We start from the raw sequence: 19,750 nt of genomic DNA on the forward strand, positions 1-19,750 counted from the left end.
CCTGCCCACCCAGTGGCGGCTTGGCCACCCGCCGTTGGTCGAGGCTGGTGATACTAAGGCCGTACGCGTGCTAGCGACTCGTACTTGTGAGTGGGATGGAGGGGTGGAATCGGGCTTGCCAGGGTCGTAGGGTCAATGGAGAGGACAGGTAATAAAACTGAAGTGAGAACTGGGTTGGGCGCGCTGCCAGCCCCTGTCGCCAGAATAGTTCGGGCAGCCCCTCCATCACCGACTCCTTTCCCAGTTGCAAGAGTTGAAAAGCAAATTGGCTGGCAGCTGCCGCGATCCATTGGATTCTCTCTTTTGTTTCTCCTTCATCCTCTTGCAAAGGCATCACCTTATACCCATTCTTTTGAACGTTGCTTCTTGGCGTGTGTGCAGCACCGTCCCTCAGTTTTCCAGCTTCAACTTTTTTTTTCCATCCTTCCAGCCTCACCAAATTCCCCCACCATGGCCGACATGTGCGTATTCGTCCTCTGCTTCCCCTATTCAGCGCGAAATATTTCGCGATGCTGGGCTGCTCCATTGCCTCGTCTATACGATGCTGGTCTTGTTCCAAAGCTGCTGTGTAACTAACTCTTGATTCAATTGCAGTAACGTTGATGTTCTCGTCATTGGCATGGGACCTACTGGTCTCGGTGCCGCAAAGCGTCTCAACCAGATCGTACGCGCCCCCTTCACCGCCAGATCTTGATACCCCGCGATGTTGTTCTTGGTCGTGCTAACCGCGTCGCTAGAATGGCCCTTCATGGCTGATTGTCGACTCCTCCGACAAGGCTGGTGGTCTTGCCGGTACTGATGTCACTCCTGAAGGCTTCGTAAGTCTCGCTCTCGCCCTCGCTGCCGAACCTCGTGTCGAATCGTTGCGCTGACAGCTGCTGCTCGATCTAGTTGTACGACGTTGGTGGCCATGTCATCTTCTCCCACTACAAGTACTTCGACGACTGCCTGGACGAGGCTCTCCCCAAGGATGATGACTGGTTCGTCCACCAGCGCATCTCATACGTCCGCTACAAGGGCCTCTGGGTCCCCTACCCCTTCCAGAACAACATCTCCATGCTCCCCAAGGAGGACCAGGTCAGATGTCTGGACGGTTTGATCGACGCTGCCCTTGAGCACCGCGTTGCCAACACCAAGCCCAAGGACTTTGACGAGTGGATCCTCAGAAACACTGGTGCTGGTATTGCCGATATTTTCATGCGACCTTACAACTACAAGGTCTGGGCCGTCCCTACTACCAAAGTAAGTACACGAATTTTTTTCCTGTTCAGGATAGTACCTATCGCAATGCATGTCTTGTTTTACTAACGCTTCCCTCTTCCAGATGCAATGCCAGTGGCTCGGCGAGCGAGTTGCTGCTCCCGATGTCAAGACTGTCACCAAGAACGTCGTCCTGAATAAGGTTGCTGGTAACTGGGGACCCAATGCCACTTTCCGATTCCCCGCTCGGGACGGTACCGGTGGTATCTGGATCGCCGTCGCCGACACTCTTCCCTCCGAGAAGAAGCGCTTCGGCAAGTCGGGCGAGGTTACCAAGGTCGACGCGGCGAACAAGACCGTCACCATGGCCGACGGCAGCACCATTGGCTACGGCACCCTGGTCAACACCATGGCTGTCGACCACCTCGTCGAGAAGATGGGCAACCAGGAGCTCATCACCCTGTCCAAGGGTCTCTTCTACTCCACTACCCACGTCATTGGTGTTGGTATCCGTGGTGAGCGCCCTGAGCGCATCGGTGACAAGTGCTGGGTAAGAATTAGAAATCATATGTATGCAAGTCGTGGATTCCCAATGCTAACCGACTCAATAGCTGTACTTCCCTGAGGACAACTGCCCCTTCTACCGTGCCACCATCTTCTCCAACTACTCTCCCTACAACCAGCCCCAGAAGGACGCCAAGCTGCCAACCCTGTACCTTGCCAATGGCGAGAAGGCTGCCTCTTCCGAGGCTCAGGAGGGCCCTTACTGGTCCATCATGTTGGAGGTCTCACAGTCTGAGCTGAAGCCTGTGGATGTGGACAACCTGCTCAAGGACTGCATTCAGGGTCTCGTCAACACTGAGATGCTCAAGCCTGAGGACGAGATTGTCTCGACCTACCACCGTGCCTTTGACCACGGATACCCCACTCCTTCTCTAGAGCGTGAGGGTGTCCTGAAGGAGCTCCTGCCCAAGCTCCAGGATATGGGCATCTACTCTCGTGGCCGTTTCGGCAGCTGGAGATACGAGGTCGGCAACCAGGACCACTCCTTCATGCTGGGTGTTGAGGCCGTCGATGCCATCACCAGCGGAGCCGTCGAGCTGACCCTCAACTACCCTGACTTTGTCAATGGCCGACAAAACACCGAGAGGCGTCTGGCACAGGCCTTTTCCTACGGAGCTCAGCCTCTGCCTACCCGGGAGAAGAACTAAGGGGTCGCAAGCTTAGAGATGATGAGGTTGAATACTATACAAGGAGCACAATGTGCACGTGCACCGTAATATGAGGCAGCGGCTATCCGAGTAGTCTAGCTATGTGGTCTGCTACGAACGGGAATTGTTTTTAAGGTCTGAAAATTTTACACCATAGCTCGAATGACACGAACGCCTAGGGTTGTGCATGGGCAGTCGGGCACAGGATAGATTCTCGCTATTAAATTGCGAGTATAACTTACGATAGAGATAGAAAGTGATTTTTGCTCTTTTTTGATAACAGATAAATGTGTTATTAGGCGCATTCATTGGCTGTTTTCTGATGTGATAAATGACTACCTATCTACCTACCAAGCAGGTAGGTAGGCACTGTGGAGGTTAGAAATTATGTAATTGTGCCAATACAAATGCATACCGAGCGTTTGCCGAACATTGATTGATTCAACTGTGAGGACATATAGTTGCTAAACATTTTAGTCATGTCGCTGCACTGTTTTGGTTTTTACTGCTTAAATTTTTTTTTTTTTTTTTTTTTTTTTTCTTTTAAATCAAGCGGGATGTCTTGGCCACCTACATCATCCACAGGTACAGATCGCCAAGCGCACTAGCAACGTGAAGAAATTTTCTTTTTCTCTTCTCTTCCTCAACTTTTTTTTAATGTTATCAAAAGAGGAGCTTGGCAATTAGGTTTTGCGTCTAAGTAAGAGCAGCTGACGAAAGCGTTTTGGTCAGTTCTAGGGTATGTAGCATCATTGCCGTTTTCAGACGTGGCCTAATATCCATTGGGTTGAGTTGGGTCGGCGTACAGTAGCAGCACACAGAGAAAAAAAAAATATTTAGTACGTGGCATAGAAGGAAGAAATTTACGCGGATTTATGCCCCAAGAAAGACATCATTGCGGAGCTCAAGTCTTACCACATTGCCTCGATTACAGACCTACATCTAGATATACAAGCCATGCTTCGTACCTAAGTAGTGGCTTTCGGTGTTGGTGACTGATGGGAAAAAAAAAAAGGTTTGGATCAGTATCTCGAGTTGGGTGGGTACATGGTATATATCCCTTTGACACGCTGGCGCCTGGTGAGTGTAGATCAGCACCCAGGGTTTTTGGGATTTCCCATATTTCCCTCAGGCGTGATGAAGTGATGTGGGCTCGCGCACCACTTCGCTGCTAGATCTCTCAGTAATGGACCTAAGCCCTTATTTTCCTTTCAGGCGAGGAGGCGTAATAGGCATGCCTCTAACTATGAAAGCCCAAGAAAGCACGTATTCATCCACCACTAGCATTCTGCCAGCGGATCACCCGACAATTGCAGGGCGAGAATCAGCGGGGTGGCTCTCATAGCATGTGTAGGCAGTGATGCAGAGGCAGAGAGTGGGCAGGCCAAAGCATCAAATTACTATCCTGACGACATCTTCGAGCGGTCTGTTAGCGCCATCGTCTTTTGGGCCTATTCACCAGTCCAAGCTGCTCAGGCCAAGCCGCAACGGGACACAGCGTCTCCCGTGCTGCCGTCGTTTTGGTATGGTAATAAATGGCTGACGCGGTGGAACATGGCGTCCCGTGGCCGGCAAGCCGCGCTGTCAAGCAGATGGCTCGGCCCCCATTCTAGCGAGACGGGCGTCTTCTAGCTATATCATCCTCTATAGAACCAAGAGAGGGAGAAACAGGGAGACGGAGAGGTCGAGTTGCGTCGTAGAGGAAGGGGGAGATTTTGGTTCTGGAGCTGATATGATACTGGCTGCAGCTCGCCCTCTTTCTCACAAGCACGGACGCCATAGTAAGTTGACGTTTCAGTACATGCAAGTAGTAGTGCGTATTGCCGCGCAGACTTCTCTGCTGCCGCTGCGCAAAAGGCCCCGGGCAGGTACCAAAGCACAGCGCGGAATGAAGGGCGATATACCTGGCGCAGTTTAATGTGTACCTAGTCAAGCCCTGCGCTGCAGCAACAAGCTGCTAGTAGCTGCCGGTGGACAAGAGGTAGCTTGTATCCACGCAGCAGTGACAGAAGGTACTGCAGCCTGCCCATCAAGTACTCGCAGGCACCTGGCATTAGCCACAAACCGGGCGACAGTAGCCTGTGCTGACTGTTAGACAACATACCTTAGTACCTTAGTGCACCACTGCACCACAGATAGGCGGCCCCATTTCGTCAAAACCTCACACCCCGACCTCTGCAGAGCCCGCACGGCAACGCAGAAACGCAGCCAGAAAACCAGGGAAGGGAAAAAAAAAAAAATACACATCCCTAGAGCTAGCCAGCTGCCCTGCTCATCCGTCGGCCGCTGCGCTCCTCGCCGCAAAGACCCCTACTTCTCCTGACGATACAACCACCGGGCCGACGATGGGCGCTGTGTGCGGGCTTGGATGATCGTCGAATCTGAGTGCAAGCCGCCGCCTCAACCCTCTGCCGAGCAGCCAGCTGGGGGCTTCCTCTTTTCTTTTCCCCCCTTCCTATGACCGCGCGCCATCATGGACGGTCCAGCCCTCGTGCCCGACGATGTGCTCGACCCGCTGCCTCCCCCGCCGCCGCGGCTGTTTGAACGCCTTCGACAGATAGCTGGATATACTTGGGATGAAGCGACGCCGCCCTTCCACTCGTCGTATGACTACTGGTGAGTCGCCCTCTCCCGCGGCGGATGATGCGAAGAGGAGGAAAACAATAGGGAAAACCTGAGAGGGGGACGGAAGGGATATTGTAGATAAAAAAAAGAAGAATGGTCGTGATGACTACTCCGTCAGAGGAGCCAGATCGAGAGAGCTAACTTTTGATTCTCTCGCTTCACTAGGCACGTCTTCGGCACCCGATACGTCTATCCCACCCTGCCCACCTCTGCCTCATCGCAGAACGCCTCCAGCCCCGGCTCCGTATCCAAACTCCAGTCAGGTCGTCCAACTCCCTCCGACCATGGCGGTCCTCTCTCCAGCTATAGCTTTGGCTACAGCAGCGAGCCCCCCGCCTCCCCGCTGCCTGCCGCCCACTCCAATCCAATCGCCTCTCCATCCTCCACCGACATAACGTACATCGAAGAGCCCGTCGTGGCGCGCGTGTCTCATCATGCCCTCCGCGAGGAGAGGGCTTTCCAGATCGCCAAAAGCGTCTCGGGGACGGCTGACCCCCATGGCGACCACATCGTAAAACCTCTTGATTTGATCCGGCTCAGCCCGGCGACTGGCGACCGTGGGGCCATCGTCGTCGCCATATACCAACACCCAGGCCACAATCACCTGTTCGACCTCTTAGACATGGGCCCTGCCTTTTATGAAGCGCGCAAAGATGGCGACACATATCGAGCTATCCACTACCGACCAACGCTGCAACCCCCCATCAGCCTTCGACTGTTTCTCGATTTCGCCATTGGTGCGACACAGTGCTTAGAGATCCTCCACCATAGTCGCGGCATGGTTCACGGCGAGATCCGTGGCGATGCTTTCCATTTCAACGCCGACGAAAACAAGGTCCGGGTCATGTCCTTTGGCTCCGGCACTAGGTCTTTCGAGCATGGCTTGACTAGCACTGGCTGGTCTATGCTCTCGAAAGAACTGGGAGGCAGAAATAAGCTGCTATATATCAGCCCCGAACAGACCGGTCGAATGCCCGCCGAACCCGATAGCCGTACTGACATCTATTCGCTTGGCGTTGTCTTTTGGAGCCTCCTTACCCAACAGCCCGTCTACACGGGAGAAACAGCTCTTGATATTGTGCAAAGCGTGCTCGGCCGCAGAATCCCCAATGTGGCAACCGTACGCATGGATATACCGGACGTCATCGGGCGAATTATCCAGAAATGCACGGCCAAAAATGTTGCTGACCGTTACCACTCAGCTAGCGGACTACGCCACGATCTAATATGTATCCAACAGTATCTCGAAGACGGGAACACGAAGGCTCTCAAGGAGTTCAAAATCGGAACAAGTGATGTGTCCTCATTCTTCATGCTCCCCAGCTTCATGATTGGTAGGCAGGAGGAGAAGGCTGCCGTTCTCAAAGTAATTAACCGTGTTGCTAAAAGCCACGCCGCCCAACGCAAGGGTCCTACCAGCAGGTTCTCAGACGGAGCTAGCCTCAACGAGATTATGACCTTTGACGACATCTCTAGCGAAGGCGGTGCCAGCTCACTTGATGGCCACAACCGCAGGAGCGGATCGTTTGCTCAAACTATATCATCTGAAACTCGGCAAACTAAAAACAGCTTATTCCCCACAATCATATCCGAGACTATGACCTTGTCAACCGACACCACTTCGTCATCCCAGTCTACCGCTGCCATGTATCCTAGATTTACGAGGCCGTGGGAGCGATGGGAGCGGCACCAGTCCATTTCTCTGGGCTCTTTGGACTCTTCAAGCATGGTCGAGAGCCTAAATGTGGAGGGGCCTCGTGGTCCGATGGACATCGGTGCGTCCAGCCTGTCTAGACAGCTTGGCTCGGCCAAATTTCGACGTCATGGGCACTGCGAAGTCATCATGGTTGAAGGTGCTGGCGGTGTAGGAAAGAGTCTCTTCGTGCAGTCGATCCTGAGTGATGCTCGGCGCAATGGCTACTGCGCGACAGCCAAATTCGACACCGCAAAGAGGACACCGTTTGGGCCGCTACTTAAGCTTTTGTCATCACTATTTAAACAAGTTTGGGGTGAAAGGGATACGAATACAAGCTTTCACGTGGGTCTGAAGCAATATATTCGCCCGGTATGGCCAATGCTGCATAGGGTCCTTGGATTGCCAGAGTTTCTCCTTGGCCCGCCGGATGCGAACGTCCCACGGCCCATCTCCTCGTCTCAGAGCTCAGGCTCACGCAAAGACACGCGGCCATCGCTGAAGCGTAGGACGTCGTCTCCTGGGGAATCTCCTGGGCCGTTGCCGAGAATTCAGACGGGTTATGGAATGCAATCTTCTCAAGACTATCTCTGCGCTGGAGCTTCAACTAAAACCATGCGTTTGATCAACACCGTCCTGGATGTGCTCAGGGTCTTCACTGCGCACAAGTTTATTTGTTTCTGCTTGGAGGACTTGCACTTTGCTGATGATGAATCTCTGGAGCTCATCTCCCAAATCATAGCTGCTAGGATGAAGATGGTTGTCATCGTAACGTATAGGCCAGAGGAGATTTCATTGCCAAAACTCAGGGCTATGCTCCAACCCCCGGAATCGGATGGTGATTATGCCTCTCTCCTTACGGCCCCACGAGATGCTGATAACCTGCTAGATAACCCTCGCAATGCACGCCCGCAGGTTACGAGAATTACGCTGAATCCCCTTAGTGAGGAAGATATCCTTCAATATGTGTCAACAACTCTTTCCAGGCCGCGGGAGGAAATCCTTTCACTTGCTCTAGTAATCCAGTCCAAGACAGCCGGCAACCCGTTCTACATGCGAGAAATGCTTAGCGCCTGCCATAGAAAGAAGTGTATTTGGTACGACTATCGTGATAGCCAATGGCACTATGACATGGATAGACTATTCGCACAGTTTCAAGGCGAGAAGGATTATGATGTTTTAGATACTGCCTTCATCACTCACCGACTGGCCGAGTTGCCCTCTGCTGCGCGGGCTGTGCTTGCTTGGGCGGCTCTCCTGGGAGGCTCCTTTTCATTCGAGCTCTTATGCCGGCTTATGAGCGGAGAGTTTGACTATCATGATGACGAGAGCATGGTTTGTCGGGACAATGTCACCCAACGCGCTTACACTGAAGGAGAAGCCGTCGCAGGGTTACAAGCTGCTATTCAGTCTTATATCATTGTACCAACAGAGTCAGATGACCGCTTTCGTTTTGCACACGATCGGTACGTTCAAGCGTCTTCAGCCTTGAAAGAGTGTAACGCTCGAAAGATGCACTTCATTATATCGCAGACGCTTTTGAAATACTACGCGGTTGAAGCTAGGCAACGGGATAGCACTGCTTCACATATCTGCACCGCCGTTGAGATAATCAAGCGTCGGGTGCGTTGTCGTCGAGAGTTTCGTAAATTGCTCATGGAGTGTGCGCAGGCAGCAACGGAGAACGGCGCTCGGCCTACGGCGGTCAAGTACTATAATGCAGCAGTCATACTTTTGCAGGACAACCCGTGGTCTGATGAGGTCGAGGATGCCTCTTATGACGAAACTATCCAGCTTTACCTCCGGGCGGCCGAATGTCATCTATACATGAATCAAGTGACCTCGGCAGGTAGTCTTCTTTCTATCATTTTGAACAATGCCAGCAGCCCAGTGGACAAAGCACCGGCATATGTCTTACAGTCACGGATATTTGCTCAGAGGGGCAACTCTCCGGCAGCACTTGCTTCTCTAAAAGAATCTTTGGGTTTACTCGGCATTTCCCTCGACGAAGAACCGTCGTATGAGAAATGTGACGAACAATTTCACAGAATTGCGGCCCATATACAAAGCATGGACCGCCAAACAATTATCAGCCACAAGAAATCGAGTGATCCCTCCATAGCATCTATCGGAGCGGTGTTTGCCGAGACTACTAATGCAGCCTGGTGGACCGACCATTTGCAGTTTTACCATCTCAGCCTGGTTTTCTTTGATACTCATCTTACTCGAGGCTCTTTCCCACAGTCTGGTATGGCATTTCTTAACCTGGCTACTGTGGCAATGTCACGTTTCAACATGGTCCCATTGGCTATTGATCTGGTCATGATATCCCAAGACCTGTTATTCCAGGCCCGTGATGCCTACTCGCTGGCACGGGGCGAGATGCTACACCAGTGCTTTGTTGGGCATGCACACTGCTCCATGTCGCAGTCTATTTCTCAGATGGATGACGCAATCGAGCTGGCGTCTGTTGCGGGCGATAGAATGTCGACAATCCACAGCTATGGTATAGCCGCTCAAATTAAGCTCTTCGCGAGCGAAAATTGCTCCGAGCTTGAAACGTTCTGTGAATTAGCCTGCGAAGAGATTGCCAGATGGTCTTGTGATACCAGAGGCGGAGTAATGCTCATTGCTGTCAGGCAAGCTTGCCGGGCGTTGCAGGGCAAAACTCGCGCTCACAATCCCTTGGAAGTCATGACCGACAGTGAGCATAATAGTGCATCGTACAAGCAATTGCTAGCGGAACGGACCAATGGCAGCACTCATCCTATGCTGTTCTATGAAAGCTTTGAAATTGTCGTCCTGTTCTTATATGGACATTATGACCGGGCCATTGAGATTGGAGATAAATGTATGGAGCATCTCAATGACATATGGTCATCACGGAATACCAGATTGATCGTCCTCTTCTATGGGCTGGCACTCGCGGGCCACCTGCTTCGGAAGATTCAAGATCCGCGAAGCAAACCTGGAGAATTTTCCGAAGAGACTGGAAAGCTGGTGGAGCGGCTCAAAGGGTTTTTGAAAATGATAACGGATTGGACAACAGTATCCAATGTAAATTACTTGACATGGGCAAAACTTTTGGAAGCACAAATGGCAGAGCTGTCCACCCAACACGGCGAATGTATCCAACACTACGAAGAGGCTTTAGACCATGCCGCCGAGCACGATTTTGTTCTGGAAGAAGCCCTCGGCAACTATCTTATGGCAGGCTTTTTCATCCGACGCAAGGCGCGGCGGTCTGCCCGTGCCGCTCTTCTAGATGCCCTGAGCTTATATAGGCAAGTGGCAGCTACTGGTGTTGCTCATGCCATTGAGGAAGAGCACTCCCTTCTGCTGCATGGGCCGACTCGAAATCATCGCGTTGCCGACATGGGTGTCCAGACCGATTTTGTCACCGACGCGCCTTCGGTTCAGTATCGTCCCGTTGATGGAGAAGAAGACGACGTCCTGACTCAAATTCCTTCCAACACCTTGACAGAGGCAAAGGGAGAACAGATCGGTGCCTGGAGAAATTCGATGCACATGCAGACAGAAGACGGCGGTGGGCTCCCTGCTCTCGATATGATCGATTTGCACGCAATCCTCAAGTCTTCACAGGTCATTTCATCACTGCTACAGGTGGAAGAACTGCTGAAGACCATGTGCGATGTTATTTTGCAAACATGTGGTGGTTCGGCTACAAATGCCGCTATTGTTGTCTATGCGGAGTCGGACGGCTGGTGTGTAGCTGCGAGTGGCGATCCTGAGAAGGGGGCTTCGGCACACAAACCAGCTCTCCCCCTCGCAAATACCCCCCTGATTGCTGAGAATGTTGTGCTCTACTGTACGCGTTTCATGGAAACCGTCTTTATACCGGATATCGTCTCTGACGAGAGATTTGGCAACGTGAACGAATCTTGGTTACAAAGGAATCCAACAAGCAAATCAATCATTGCCATCCCGATACGCCATGCGAACAAGCCACTACTTGGCGTACTGTATCTCGAAGGCGTCCCTGGATCATTTACGGATCGCAACGTAACCGTTCTTCAGCTCTTGGTCAACCAAATCAGCATTAGCTACTCGAATGCCCTGTCAATAAAGAACATTGAAAAGATCTCGGCAGAAAACCATTCCATGGTGGAGGTACAGAAACGCGCACTCAAGAAAGCTATTGAGGCGGAAACAAAGGCAAAGAACGCAGAAGCAGAGGCAAAGCGAAATGTCAAACTGGCAGAGGAAGCAGCCAAGGCCAAATCTATTTTCCTGGCCAATGTCTCTCACGAGCTGCGGACACCGCTAAACGGAGTCATTGGCAATTCGGAACTTTTACGTGACAGCAATTTGAACCGGGACCAGCTTGAAATGGCAGATTCCATCCGGGTCTCGGCTGATCTTTTGCTTACTGTTATTAATGATATCCTTGACTTTTCCAAGATGGAGGCTGATAAGATGAAACTTTATATCATTGCTTTTAATCCAGAAGAAATGGTTAGAGAAGTCGTTCGAGCTGTCTCTTATAGCAACCGAGAGAAGGCGTCCAAAAAGAACGTCAAGATAATTCAGGATATTAATCTGCCTTCTATGCTGATTTACGGCGACCCAATTCGTCTCCACCAAGTTCTTGGAAACCTCATTGGCAATAGCTTAAAGTTTACGGAGGATGGATCTATTACTATTGGTGCTCGACTGGATGAGGAGACTAAAGAGAGGGCAACTTTGACTTTCTGGGTCCGAGATACAGGAATCGGTATTCCACCACAACAGCTGGCGAAGCTATTCCAGCCATTTAGCCAGGCCGACGCTAGCACGGCTAGGAAATATGGTGGAAGTGGGCTTGGACTGAGTATCTGCAAGTCACTTATCGAGATCATGATGCAAGGAACGATTCAGCTCGAGAGTGAACCGAATCTCGGCACCACGGCCTGGTTTACGGTCTCCTTTGAAAGAGCCAAACCGGATGTTGCTGCCGGAGATGCCCAGTCTCAGGTGTTACCACCTATTGACAGATACTCGACGAGAACTTCTTCATTTGTGGACCGAGCTTCCTCCCCGAACCCATATCTCGATCTTACGCGGGTTCCCAAGGAGGATATTCGCATCTGTGTGGCAGAAGACAACCCCATTAATCAAAAGATTGCCATTCAGTATGTGCAGCGACTTGGCTATACCAGCGTTAGTGCGTATGAAAATGGACTCAAGGCTGTTGAAGGCCTCCGACAGAAGGCTAGAGAAGGTATCCCGTATCATATTGTTCTCATGGATGTGCAAATGCCAGTCCTTGACGGATATGAAGCTACCAAGCTCATTCGAAACGACCCAATCGATGAAGTCCGGAAAATCCTAGTGATTGCCATGACGGCATCTGCAATCCAAGGCGATCGAGAGAAGTGTTTAGCTGCTGGTATGAACGACTACCTTGCAAAGCCGGTTCGAGCAGAGGTGCTTAAACGGAAGCTGGACGCGTACATGGGCAATTCAAGACCCCCTCCCCCCTCCTCTACACCGTCCCCGCCAAACGCGATAACGTATCCAGGTTCTACTACTACGAATGGATATAGCGAGGTGGTCTCCAATGTTCCAAAACTACCCCCGCCTCCAAGGAAGCCCCTTCCTAGCGATACACCCAACACAAGCCCTGAACAAGTCATTCGGAAGCCGGTTCCCATTAGGTCCGGATCAGGTTCACTGCGCGAATCGCTACTTGACGGACCTCAGACCTCGGAAGAATTTCAGCATCCTGGCAGTCCCATCTTTGATGTTGAAGAGCTCGAAACCCCGTTTGGTGACGATTCCGTTGCGAGTCAAGCAGACACAAAGAGCGAATCGACAAGTAGGACATCTAGTGATCAAGAATCCGACTCTGCACCAAGAAGAGGATCTACTTCAAAGGGGCAAAAGAACCAGTCTCGCAAATTAAAAAAGAGCCGAGAGAACAGCACTGTTGAGGTTAAAATCGAGAATGGCACCCAGGAGCCTATTGTTAAAGAGCTCTAGAATGCTACTTGTTCTTCTTCGATAAGCTTTACATAAGGGCAGGTTCCCTTCTCTGGAAGTAGCCATGGTTCTTACTCCGTATTCTATCCTTTTTTATCCTTTTTTCTTACATGTTGTTTTATTTTCACTCTCATGTTTGGCATCAGCTATGGAGTCGGATAGACGGGTAGCTTATAGACGTATTTCCTCAACGTCTACGGAAATAACTTTAACATCAGGGCCAGGATAAAAAGCTTGGGTATACAGGGAACTCGAGACCAAAAAAAAAAATACCTTCGTCTCTTTCGGCATTCACACCTAGTTGATTCTTTTATCTCTCTTTCTTTTTGCTCTCACCCCCGCCTTTTTTTTGGCCTCATCTCTTCTCGCCTTCCTTGGCATATACGATTTTTATCTTCTTTCTGGTTGGTGCTGGGGTCAAAGTGTCCAAAGGCTAGCGTGTGATTCGAAACACAAACATGAGTATGGCCTTTTCAACACGACACGATACAATATGACTTGAAATGGAATGGAATGAAACGCAAGAAGGGGGGAGAGAGAAGAAATGGCTTTATAGTATGCGTATGACTTTGTTTTACGAGAGCTGGAAGATATGATGATACAAACTTGGGACGATATAACGGAAAAATATGTGGAGGGAAAGGGGAAACCTGGAAATTGTAGGGGAAATGATAATTGGTTTTTTACCCAATACATGGAATGATCTATTTACAAACTTGCGGAGGATATGGGAAAGGAAAGGGAAGGGGAGGAAAAGAAAACTGCCTTGATGTGGTTTTCTACAGGGATACATTATGTGTTTATTTTTTTTTTCCAGGCCATTTTTGTGACCACGGGTTGTGAGCGTCTATTGTTTCATTGTCTATTCTTACTTCTTCTATTTAGACAAGTGTATCATTTTCTCTCTCTCCTTCTCTGCATGGTTGAAGAGGAGACTTTTTGTTAGCATTCGGCGACGACGACTTGTTGATTGATTTGATAATTTAACAAAATTTCAATAACCTATTTTTATTTTTATTACTGTAATTATTTTTTTCTTCATCACCACCAAAACTTTTGAGTTTTTTTTCTTCTTCTAGTTACCCCTTACATCTCGCTTCAAATTTCATCTTACGCAAACAAAATACAATTAGGCGAGATAAAACAGTAGTGGACGATCATACTGATATTTAAGTTCGGCTATATAGTACATGGATAGCTGAGTGAGGCTGTGATAGACGCCAGGGTAAACGTGTGGTTTAGCTCTGCATTAGTGTTCCCCCTTACCATTTCTCATCGTCAAGTTGATCTAACAATCTCGTTCCATCTCAAAGCGATGATAGATTTTGTCCTCATTCATCATCAATCTCGCATATAAGAGCGGCGTTTCGGATATAAAAAAAAAACACCCAAAAGCGCTACTAGAAAGCGGATGATCCGTGTATAAACTAGAGGCGCTACGCCGAGCGATATTCACTCATATGGTTATACACTGGTTGGGGGCTGGTTTCGACTTCATTTAGTAGCGGAGCATCACGCGAGGGATGAGGCTTTAAAGCCACGCTCCAATATATTAGGAACCAATAGTCTTGGTGGCGAAGGGTAGAGACCTACAGAGCAAGGGAGGGTCTCGAGCTAGTACGAAGCTCAACGAGATGTGGCTTATTTGAGTCAGCTAGTGGGAACGTGCAGTGTTGTTCTAAGCTGAGCCAAGTCCCTTACTTGTACATCTGAGGGCGCGAACTAGATGAATATAGCATAGAGTTTGTCGGGATATAGAATCTGGGTGGTGTGAGATGCCACTTACCAGCCCCCAGGTAAAAGAAGTGCTCGCTCCATCCCACCGGACAAAACACTAGAGAGCAAATGTTCCACACGCGGGAATCGCACTTGCATGTGCCATGAAGCAAGCCATCGCCCTATTTGAAGCACAGTAGCGGCTATCATACTGTAGTATGTGTGTGCGTGGTGGAGAAATTAGCAATGATATCTTGCAATTTGTCGTCTCTCAACTACATAGGACAAGGATAGCGGCAGCTCGGCTACTTCGTTTCGAGAGCTAGCCAGTGAGTACGCTTGCTTCGTACTCTTCCTTTTGAAAGATAGACTGTGGAAGTGTTGTTCTGTCAACTGAAAGAGAGTTTGTCATAATAGACGGGAGCTGGATTGGGAAGGGGTGTGATTCTAAAACTTATATTCTCAAATTCATCATGTAACCGACTCAGCCGGCCTGGTAACTGGAGCGTAGATCAGAAAGGTGAGACAGTAGACAAAAACCTTGTCCTATGCCGTTGACTATCAGGAACCGTTTTCTGTTCTGCTTGGGGGGAGAGGGCGAGAGAGTGCGCCTGAAAGTGCTACCGGTCTCTAAATTGTATCTGGAGTAAGCCTGGCATGTATTGACGGCCACAACATGGCGTTTGAGTCAAAGATACTCCATAGTCTGATTTTCCTCCACTCAAAGCGCGGAGCATGGAAGATTTTCCCGGAGGCACCTACCTACTCCATTGAGAGTAACTACCTATGGACGACGGATCCTCTGTGGCTGCATCCTACCATCCTCTAACCATGAGGGAAATAAAGAATAAATACTGTTGGGCTGTATTTATTAGCATTAGCATCATCATTAGCATCGTTTTCCTGCTCTAGCGCCGTGTGGGTCTTCGCGTGTGGCTGCAGGTTTCCACGAGTCTAGCCAACAAAAAATTATGCAAAACACACATGAGGATTTCATAGCATGAATTAGTTGTGAGAGCTGTCGTGGTTAGCTATTGCAGAATAGATGATGGTGACCCGGTTTCTTGCCCACTGTTTTGCCACAAGGTCATGAGTATGTTGGTAATTAAGTGACTTCAGCAGGTTTTGTTTGGCTCTAATGGTGCTCGTATTAATTCACAAGTTCTTCATCGTGGCCTAACATAGTTACGGCGATGCAATGATTTTATCTCGGTTATCTGCAGCTGAGGGTGTAGGGCCAGGGGTAACAGACAGCTGAAAAACCCTGGCTAAGATTACTGCTCCAGGACTTTGTCCGTCTGCTTGTTGGCTACTAAGCTGCCGCTTCGTTCGGCCCGCAGATGTAAGTAAATCAGCTTGTAAGAAGTGCTGTATAATGCTCTCACGCTGAAGCTTTCCAAGTTGCAGAAGTAACAAAAGCTAAAGACTGCGTGGTGGGTCCACATAACCTGGATCTATATGCAGTCTTGTTACTGGCGTATTATCAAAGCTGCAAAAAACCCTGTTCGCATTTGCCAATGATGCAGGAGAGATCAGTGGTCGCACCAGTCAGGCAAAACAAACACACCCTTCTGTGCTGTGTGCCTTCAAGCCTGATGTGTAGCGGCAACAGCATCGCAATGGCGAACCCAACTCAGCCTGCCGTTTGTCTTGGCTTTGCGGACCGAGCTGAGTTTAGTGACCCGTATACCCAAGTAGGTAGTCCAAGGGTAGAAGAGGGATGGGCTTTATCCTATTTAGGGCAGTGACCAAGGATAAATGAAAATTCTTTCGACGAATCCGATATAAGCTGGCTGCAGCAATGCCTGCTCTAGGCACATCCTATCTGGAGGCTGATCCAATCGGATAGTGGATAATCAGGCCATTTCTATGAGCGTGCTAGTATCGAACTGTATTCAAGTGACAAATTAGAAAGGAAGGAAAGGTTGTTTTAATTTACCTGAAACTCAGCCATTGAATGGTGGATTGCGGCACTGGTAGGCTCGGGTCTTTGCTTAAGCACCGCTCGCTCAAATCCGGTCTAGTATGTGGCTTGCATGGCTTACTTTCCGCTTCCTGGTCATTCAATATTAGAGGGTTCTAAGACAATGAAGTTGACGACGAAGATAAAAAGTCTATTCAACCTGAGGGTGTGGCGAATGCGGGGAGAGCAGTCTGTGTGTTCTCAATGTGAGCCGCCTCATCCCGTTTCCGCTTATCCTGCAGCAGGTTCTTTATGAAGCAACTGCCATGTTTACTAGCTTAGGCTGTTGGTTCACACCTGAATAATGGTGGCCTTTGCAATAAGCTCGGGGCTGAGTTTAGTGAGAATACTCAATGACTAGGAATGGGTATTAGCTTGCCACTGGGCCAACGCAAGCTTTGAAGAAAGCAACAGTGACCTTGTTTAATTGGTCGGCTTGTTGCTTATCTGCCGCCCAGGCCGCTGGCCCGAGGGTGACTGGCGGTTGCCGGCGCCAGAAGACCAATTCCCAGCGGGATGGTTATGTGGAAACTCGAGGTAAAACTACTAGCTGAAGGCGAGTGACAATATCTGAAATAGCGCTGCCAAGTCTGATACAGCTGAGGTGGGTTGCAGTGTATATCCATTGCCGAGAGACATGTTTGAAATGAGAGGGTTTTTGTGTGCTGCCAGTGCCTATTGATACTGTAAAACAAAAACAAAGTCTTTCGAGTAGTCTATTGACTGCGGTTGACCCGTTCACACATGGCTTCCAAAGCCACGTGCGGCAACGTGCCGGCATTTGCTGAGATGAGATGATCTTATGCTAACAGTGAGGCACTAGCAGCCTTGCAGCCATCAAAGCTAGGAGGATTCGGAGCCTCAAGGAAAGCTAAGACACGGCATGTTAACATTGAAATGCGTGCAGAGAGTCGCTGCCTGAGAAAAGAAAGCCCATTAATACTGTCTAACCTAGATCGAGGTCTGCGGGCTACGCCCTGCAGGTTTGAAGTCTATCATGTCTGGTGTGTGGTGTGATAGGAAGAGGCTCGATGCTAGCTTGAGATTGTTTAGGTTGTGCTGAGGAGCTAAAAGGGTCCTGATCTCGATCTTGGCTGCCGAGAGCGTAAAACAGCCAGAAGTTCGAACAGAGCCTAGTCACGGATTCAGCGAAACCGAGCCGTGGGAGCGCGAAGGCGAAGTGCCACAGGATAACTATTTTCGCCCTTTGTGAAACCGTTTCGTCCCAGTTTCGGCAAAAGGGAACCAGTCGTCGACGTCAAGCATAGAGCCCAGAACCAGGCTTTCTAAGTAGGGGTGGCTGTGAAAACCTTCTGCTGCTTGGCATCGCGATGCCTACAATCCACACGCCTCCTTCTTTGAGCCACATGAAGAGAGCGTGGTTTTGTTTGTTCTCCACTGTCGAGGCGACGGCAAATGGGTCGACTGTTCAAACGGCTTGTATCCTCTCGGCAGCACTAATTAATCCAGCCTGGATTAGACGGCTTGGCCCGGTAAGGAGAGGGTGTTGATTGAGAGAATCGTGGTTTTGGGATACGAGCGGTCGTATCAACCACGCCTATTTCGTTTCCGCAACGAGGTCCCCTGCATGATGCCTTGCTGCCTTGCTGCCTTGCTGAGTCCAGATTTAGAATTGATGCCTCAGGCTGCTGCGTTCGTGTGCGCAGCACTTGGAAATGGGCAGTATAACGGGTAAGAAGCTCACCCGAAGCATGTGCTCGCCTTGGAAGAATGACGGAATTGGTCGTAGCAACTACTTGTATTACATCGTTCCTGCACTGCGAGGTGGACGGCATGTGGGAGGCGCAGTAGCCAATGAGAATTCGGCCTCCTTTGCTGGCAGCGTCCATTACCAAAGTACCTTGCATGTACAGAGCAGCTATCGTATCTTGCAACGGAGGTACCTGCCGGGTGGGGAAGAGCGAGGTCACCGTCGCCCGTGGCTGCTGCGGAGCAGTACTCGGTTATTGCGAGCGGCCTTGTATCCGCACGGATGCTGCTAGCAGCGCCGACTGGTTACAGCATTATTCTAGTACCGCTGGTGGGGACCTACAGCATTCTTGGGAGTAAAGGTCGTGACGATCAAAGCGGGATGCAAACGACTAGGCCGGCTACAGGCCATTCCTCCAAGCACCGTTGGATGCTACAGTACATCGTACCATATGCCCAGTGCCTGCATAGTGTCCCGGCGAGCAGCTGTGTTGTGGCAGACAAGCACGTAGCTTGGAGTCTGTTGCCCTCTCCCACGTTGGAGATGCAGAATGCAGAATGCGGCAACAATGACTTGTCTCTCCATGCTTGCCACCATGTTCATCGCTTCTTCTTAGCACGGAAAATGCCGACTGCGGAAAAAAGCTAAATCGTAGTGGGGTCTACCGAAACTCAGAGCATTTGAAAGATGCCATCTAAGGGTCCTCATTGGATCGCGCAGCCAAGCATCCTAATGCAGCTGCAGATGCGTTGCTTGGTAGTGCTGCTACTAGCACTCGTACCATGGCGATAATAGCTGCAGGTGCTAGTACTAGTACCGCAGTAGGGAGACGTTTTATTAGCAGTGGAGAGGTAATGTGCGAAGTAGTATACCTTACCGTAGAACCTACCTACCTACCTACCTATACATGCCCTAGACTCACTTACACAGCAGTGCAAGTCTACGCCTCAGTATAAAACATAAAACAGCAATGCTGGATACAGATGGCAGCGTTGGCACCATGGCTTAGCAAAGCTAAGCGAGGAGCCATTGTATTGAGGGCTTTTTATTTTTTTCCGCCTTGTTGTTTCCTCTCAAAATGGAAATGCTACGCGGTTTGGTCATGCTCGCATTCCCCCTCTCCCCTCGCACACCTTTTTTGTGTTATTAAGGCACATACGAGTGCAGTAGAGCCATCAAACGACACACACCAAAAGCTTAGCAGGGGACACACAGAAGTAGTGCCCTGGAATTTCACTGGTTCCAGGTAGATGGCAGTGGCACAAAGCTGAATCGGAAAAGGAAGGGTCTAAGACACGCCGCCGCCTCCTCGGCTCACAAGGGTGCAACGAGGTTAGTGCGGCTTTTCGGTTTATTTCCCCCGGCTGACTGCTTCGTGTCTCTCAGTGCGGACGACGTCTGGCTTGTCTTGGATCATGAGACGGCTCATGGCGCGGCCGTGGATGCGGCCCAGGTTGCTTCGCACGGAGCACGGAGCACCGACCACAGAGTGGGATACGCAGGTGCAGATTACTCGACGGTTTAAAATAGAAGGCCGACGAGAGCTGAGGACCGCGTGCTAGCGCAAGTAGGGAGGTCGTACCCATACTTGGATATGGGGACGCTCAAGTACCAGTCTGATAAAAGTAGGTGCGTGAGTACGGCGGCAA

General features: G+C 50.2%; 4 protein-coding genes across 4 annotated transcripts; 3 read left to right on the forward strand and 1 right to left on the reverse strand.

Moving 5' to 3' along the window:
• Window positions 1–73: 73 nt before the first annotated feature.
• Window positions 74–2,715, forward strand: TrAFT101_003598 (uncharacterized protein). The gene is made up of 6 exons (XM_024903185.2): window positions 74–461; window positions 595–664; window positions 738–818; window positions 892–1,242; window positions 1,325–1,750; window positions 1,812–2,715. The coding sequence occupies exons 1-6, from the start codon at window positions 136–138 to the stop codon at window positions 2,409–2,411; spliced, it is 1,854 nt and encodes a 617-aa protein (XP_024766644.2). The 5' UTR covers window positions 74–135; the 3' UTR covers window positions 2,412–2,715.
• A 1,858-nt stretch (window positions 2,716–4,573) lies between these two features.
• On the forward strand, window positions 4,574–13,737 carry TrAFT101_003599 (uncharacterized protein). Its single transcript, XM_066126933.1, has 3 exons — window positions 4,574–5,027; window positions 5,202–7,567; window positions 7,619–13,737. Exons 1-3 carry the CDS (start codon window positions 4,885–4,887, stop codon window positions 12,709–12,711), a joined length of 7,602 nt encoding a protein of 2,533 aa, XP_065983040.1. The 5' UTR covers window positions 4,574–4,884; the 3' UTR covers window positions 12,712–13,737.
• Window positions 13,738–16,248: 2,511 nt separating this feature from the next.
• On the reverse strand, window positions 16,249–16,610 carry TrAFT101_003600 (uncharacterized protein; the record flags this gene model as incomplete). The annotated part of the gene is made up of 3 exons (XM_066126934.1): window positions 16,249–16,294; window positions 16,367–16,482; window positions 16,551–16,610. The coding sequence occupies 3 exons, from the start codon at window positions 16,608–16,610 to the stop codon at window positions 16,249–16,251; spliced, it is 222 nt and encodes a 73-aa protein (XP_065983041.1).
• A 777-nt stretch (window positions 16,611–17,387) lies between these two features.
• Window positions 17,388–17,603, forward strand: TrAFT101_003601 (uncharacterized protein; the record flags this gene model as incomplete). The annotated part of the gene is made up of 2 exons (XM_066126935.1): window positions 17,388–17,401; window positions 17,465–17,603. 2 exons carry the CDS (start codon window positions 17,388–17,390, stop codon window positions 17,601–17,603), a joined length of 153 nt encoding a protein of 50 aa, XP_065983042.1.
• Between the last annotated feature and the right edge of the window lie 2,147 nt (window positions 17,604–19,750).

Source organism: Trichoderma asperellum, chromosome 2 (genome assembly GCF_020647865.1).
Source record: "Trichoderma asperellum chromosome 2, complete sequence".
Lineage (NCBI taxonomy): Eukaryota > Fungi > Ascomycota > Sordariomycetes > Hypocreales > Hypocreaceae > Trichoderma > Trichoderma asperellum.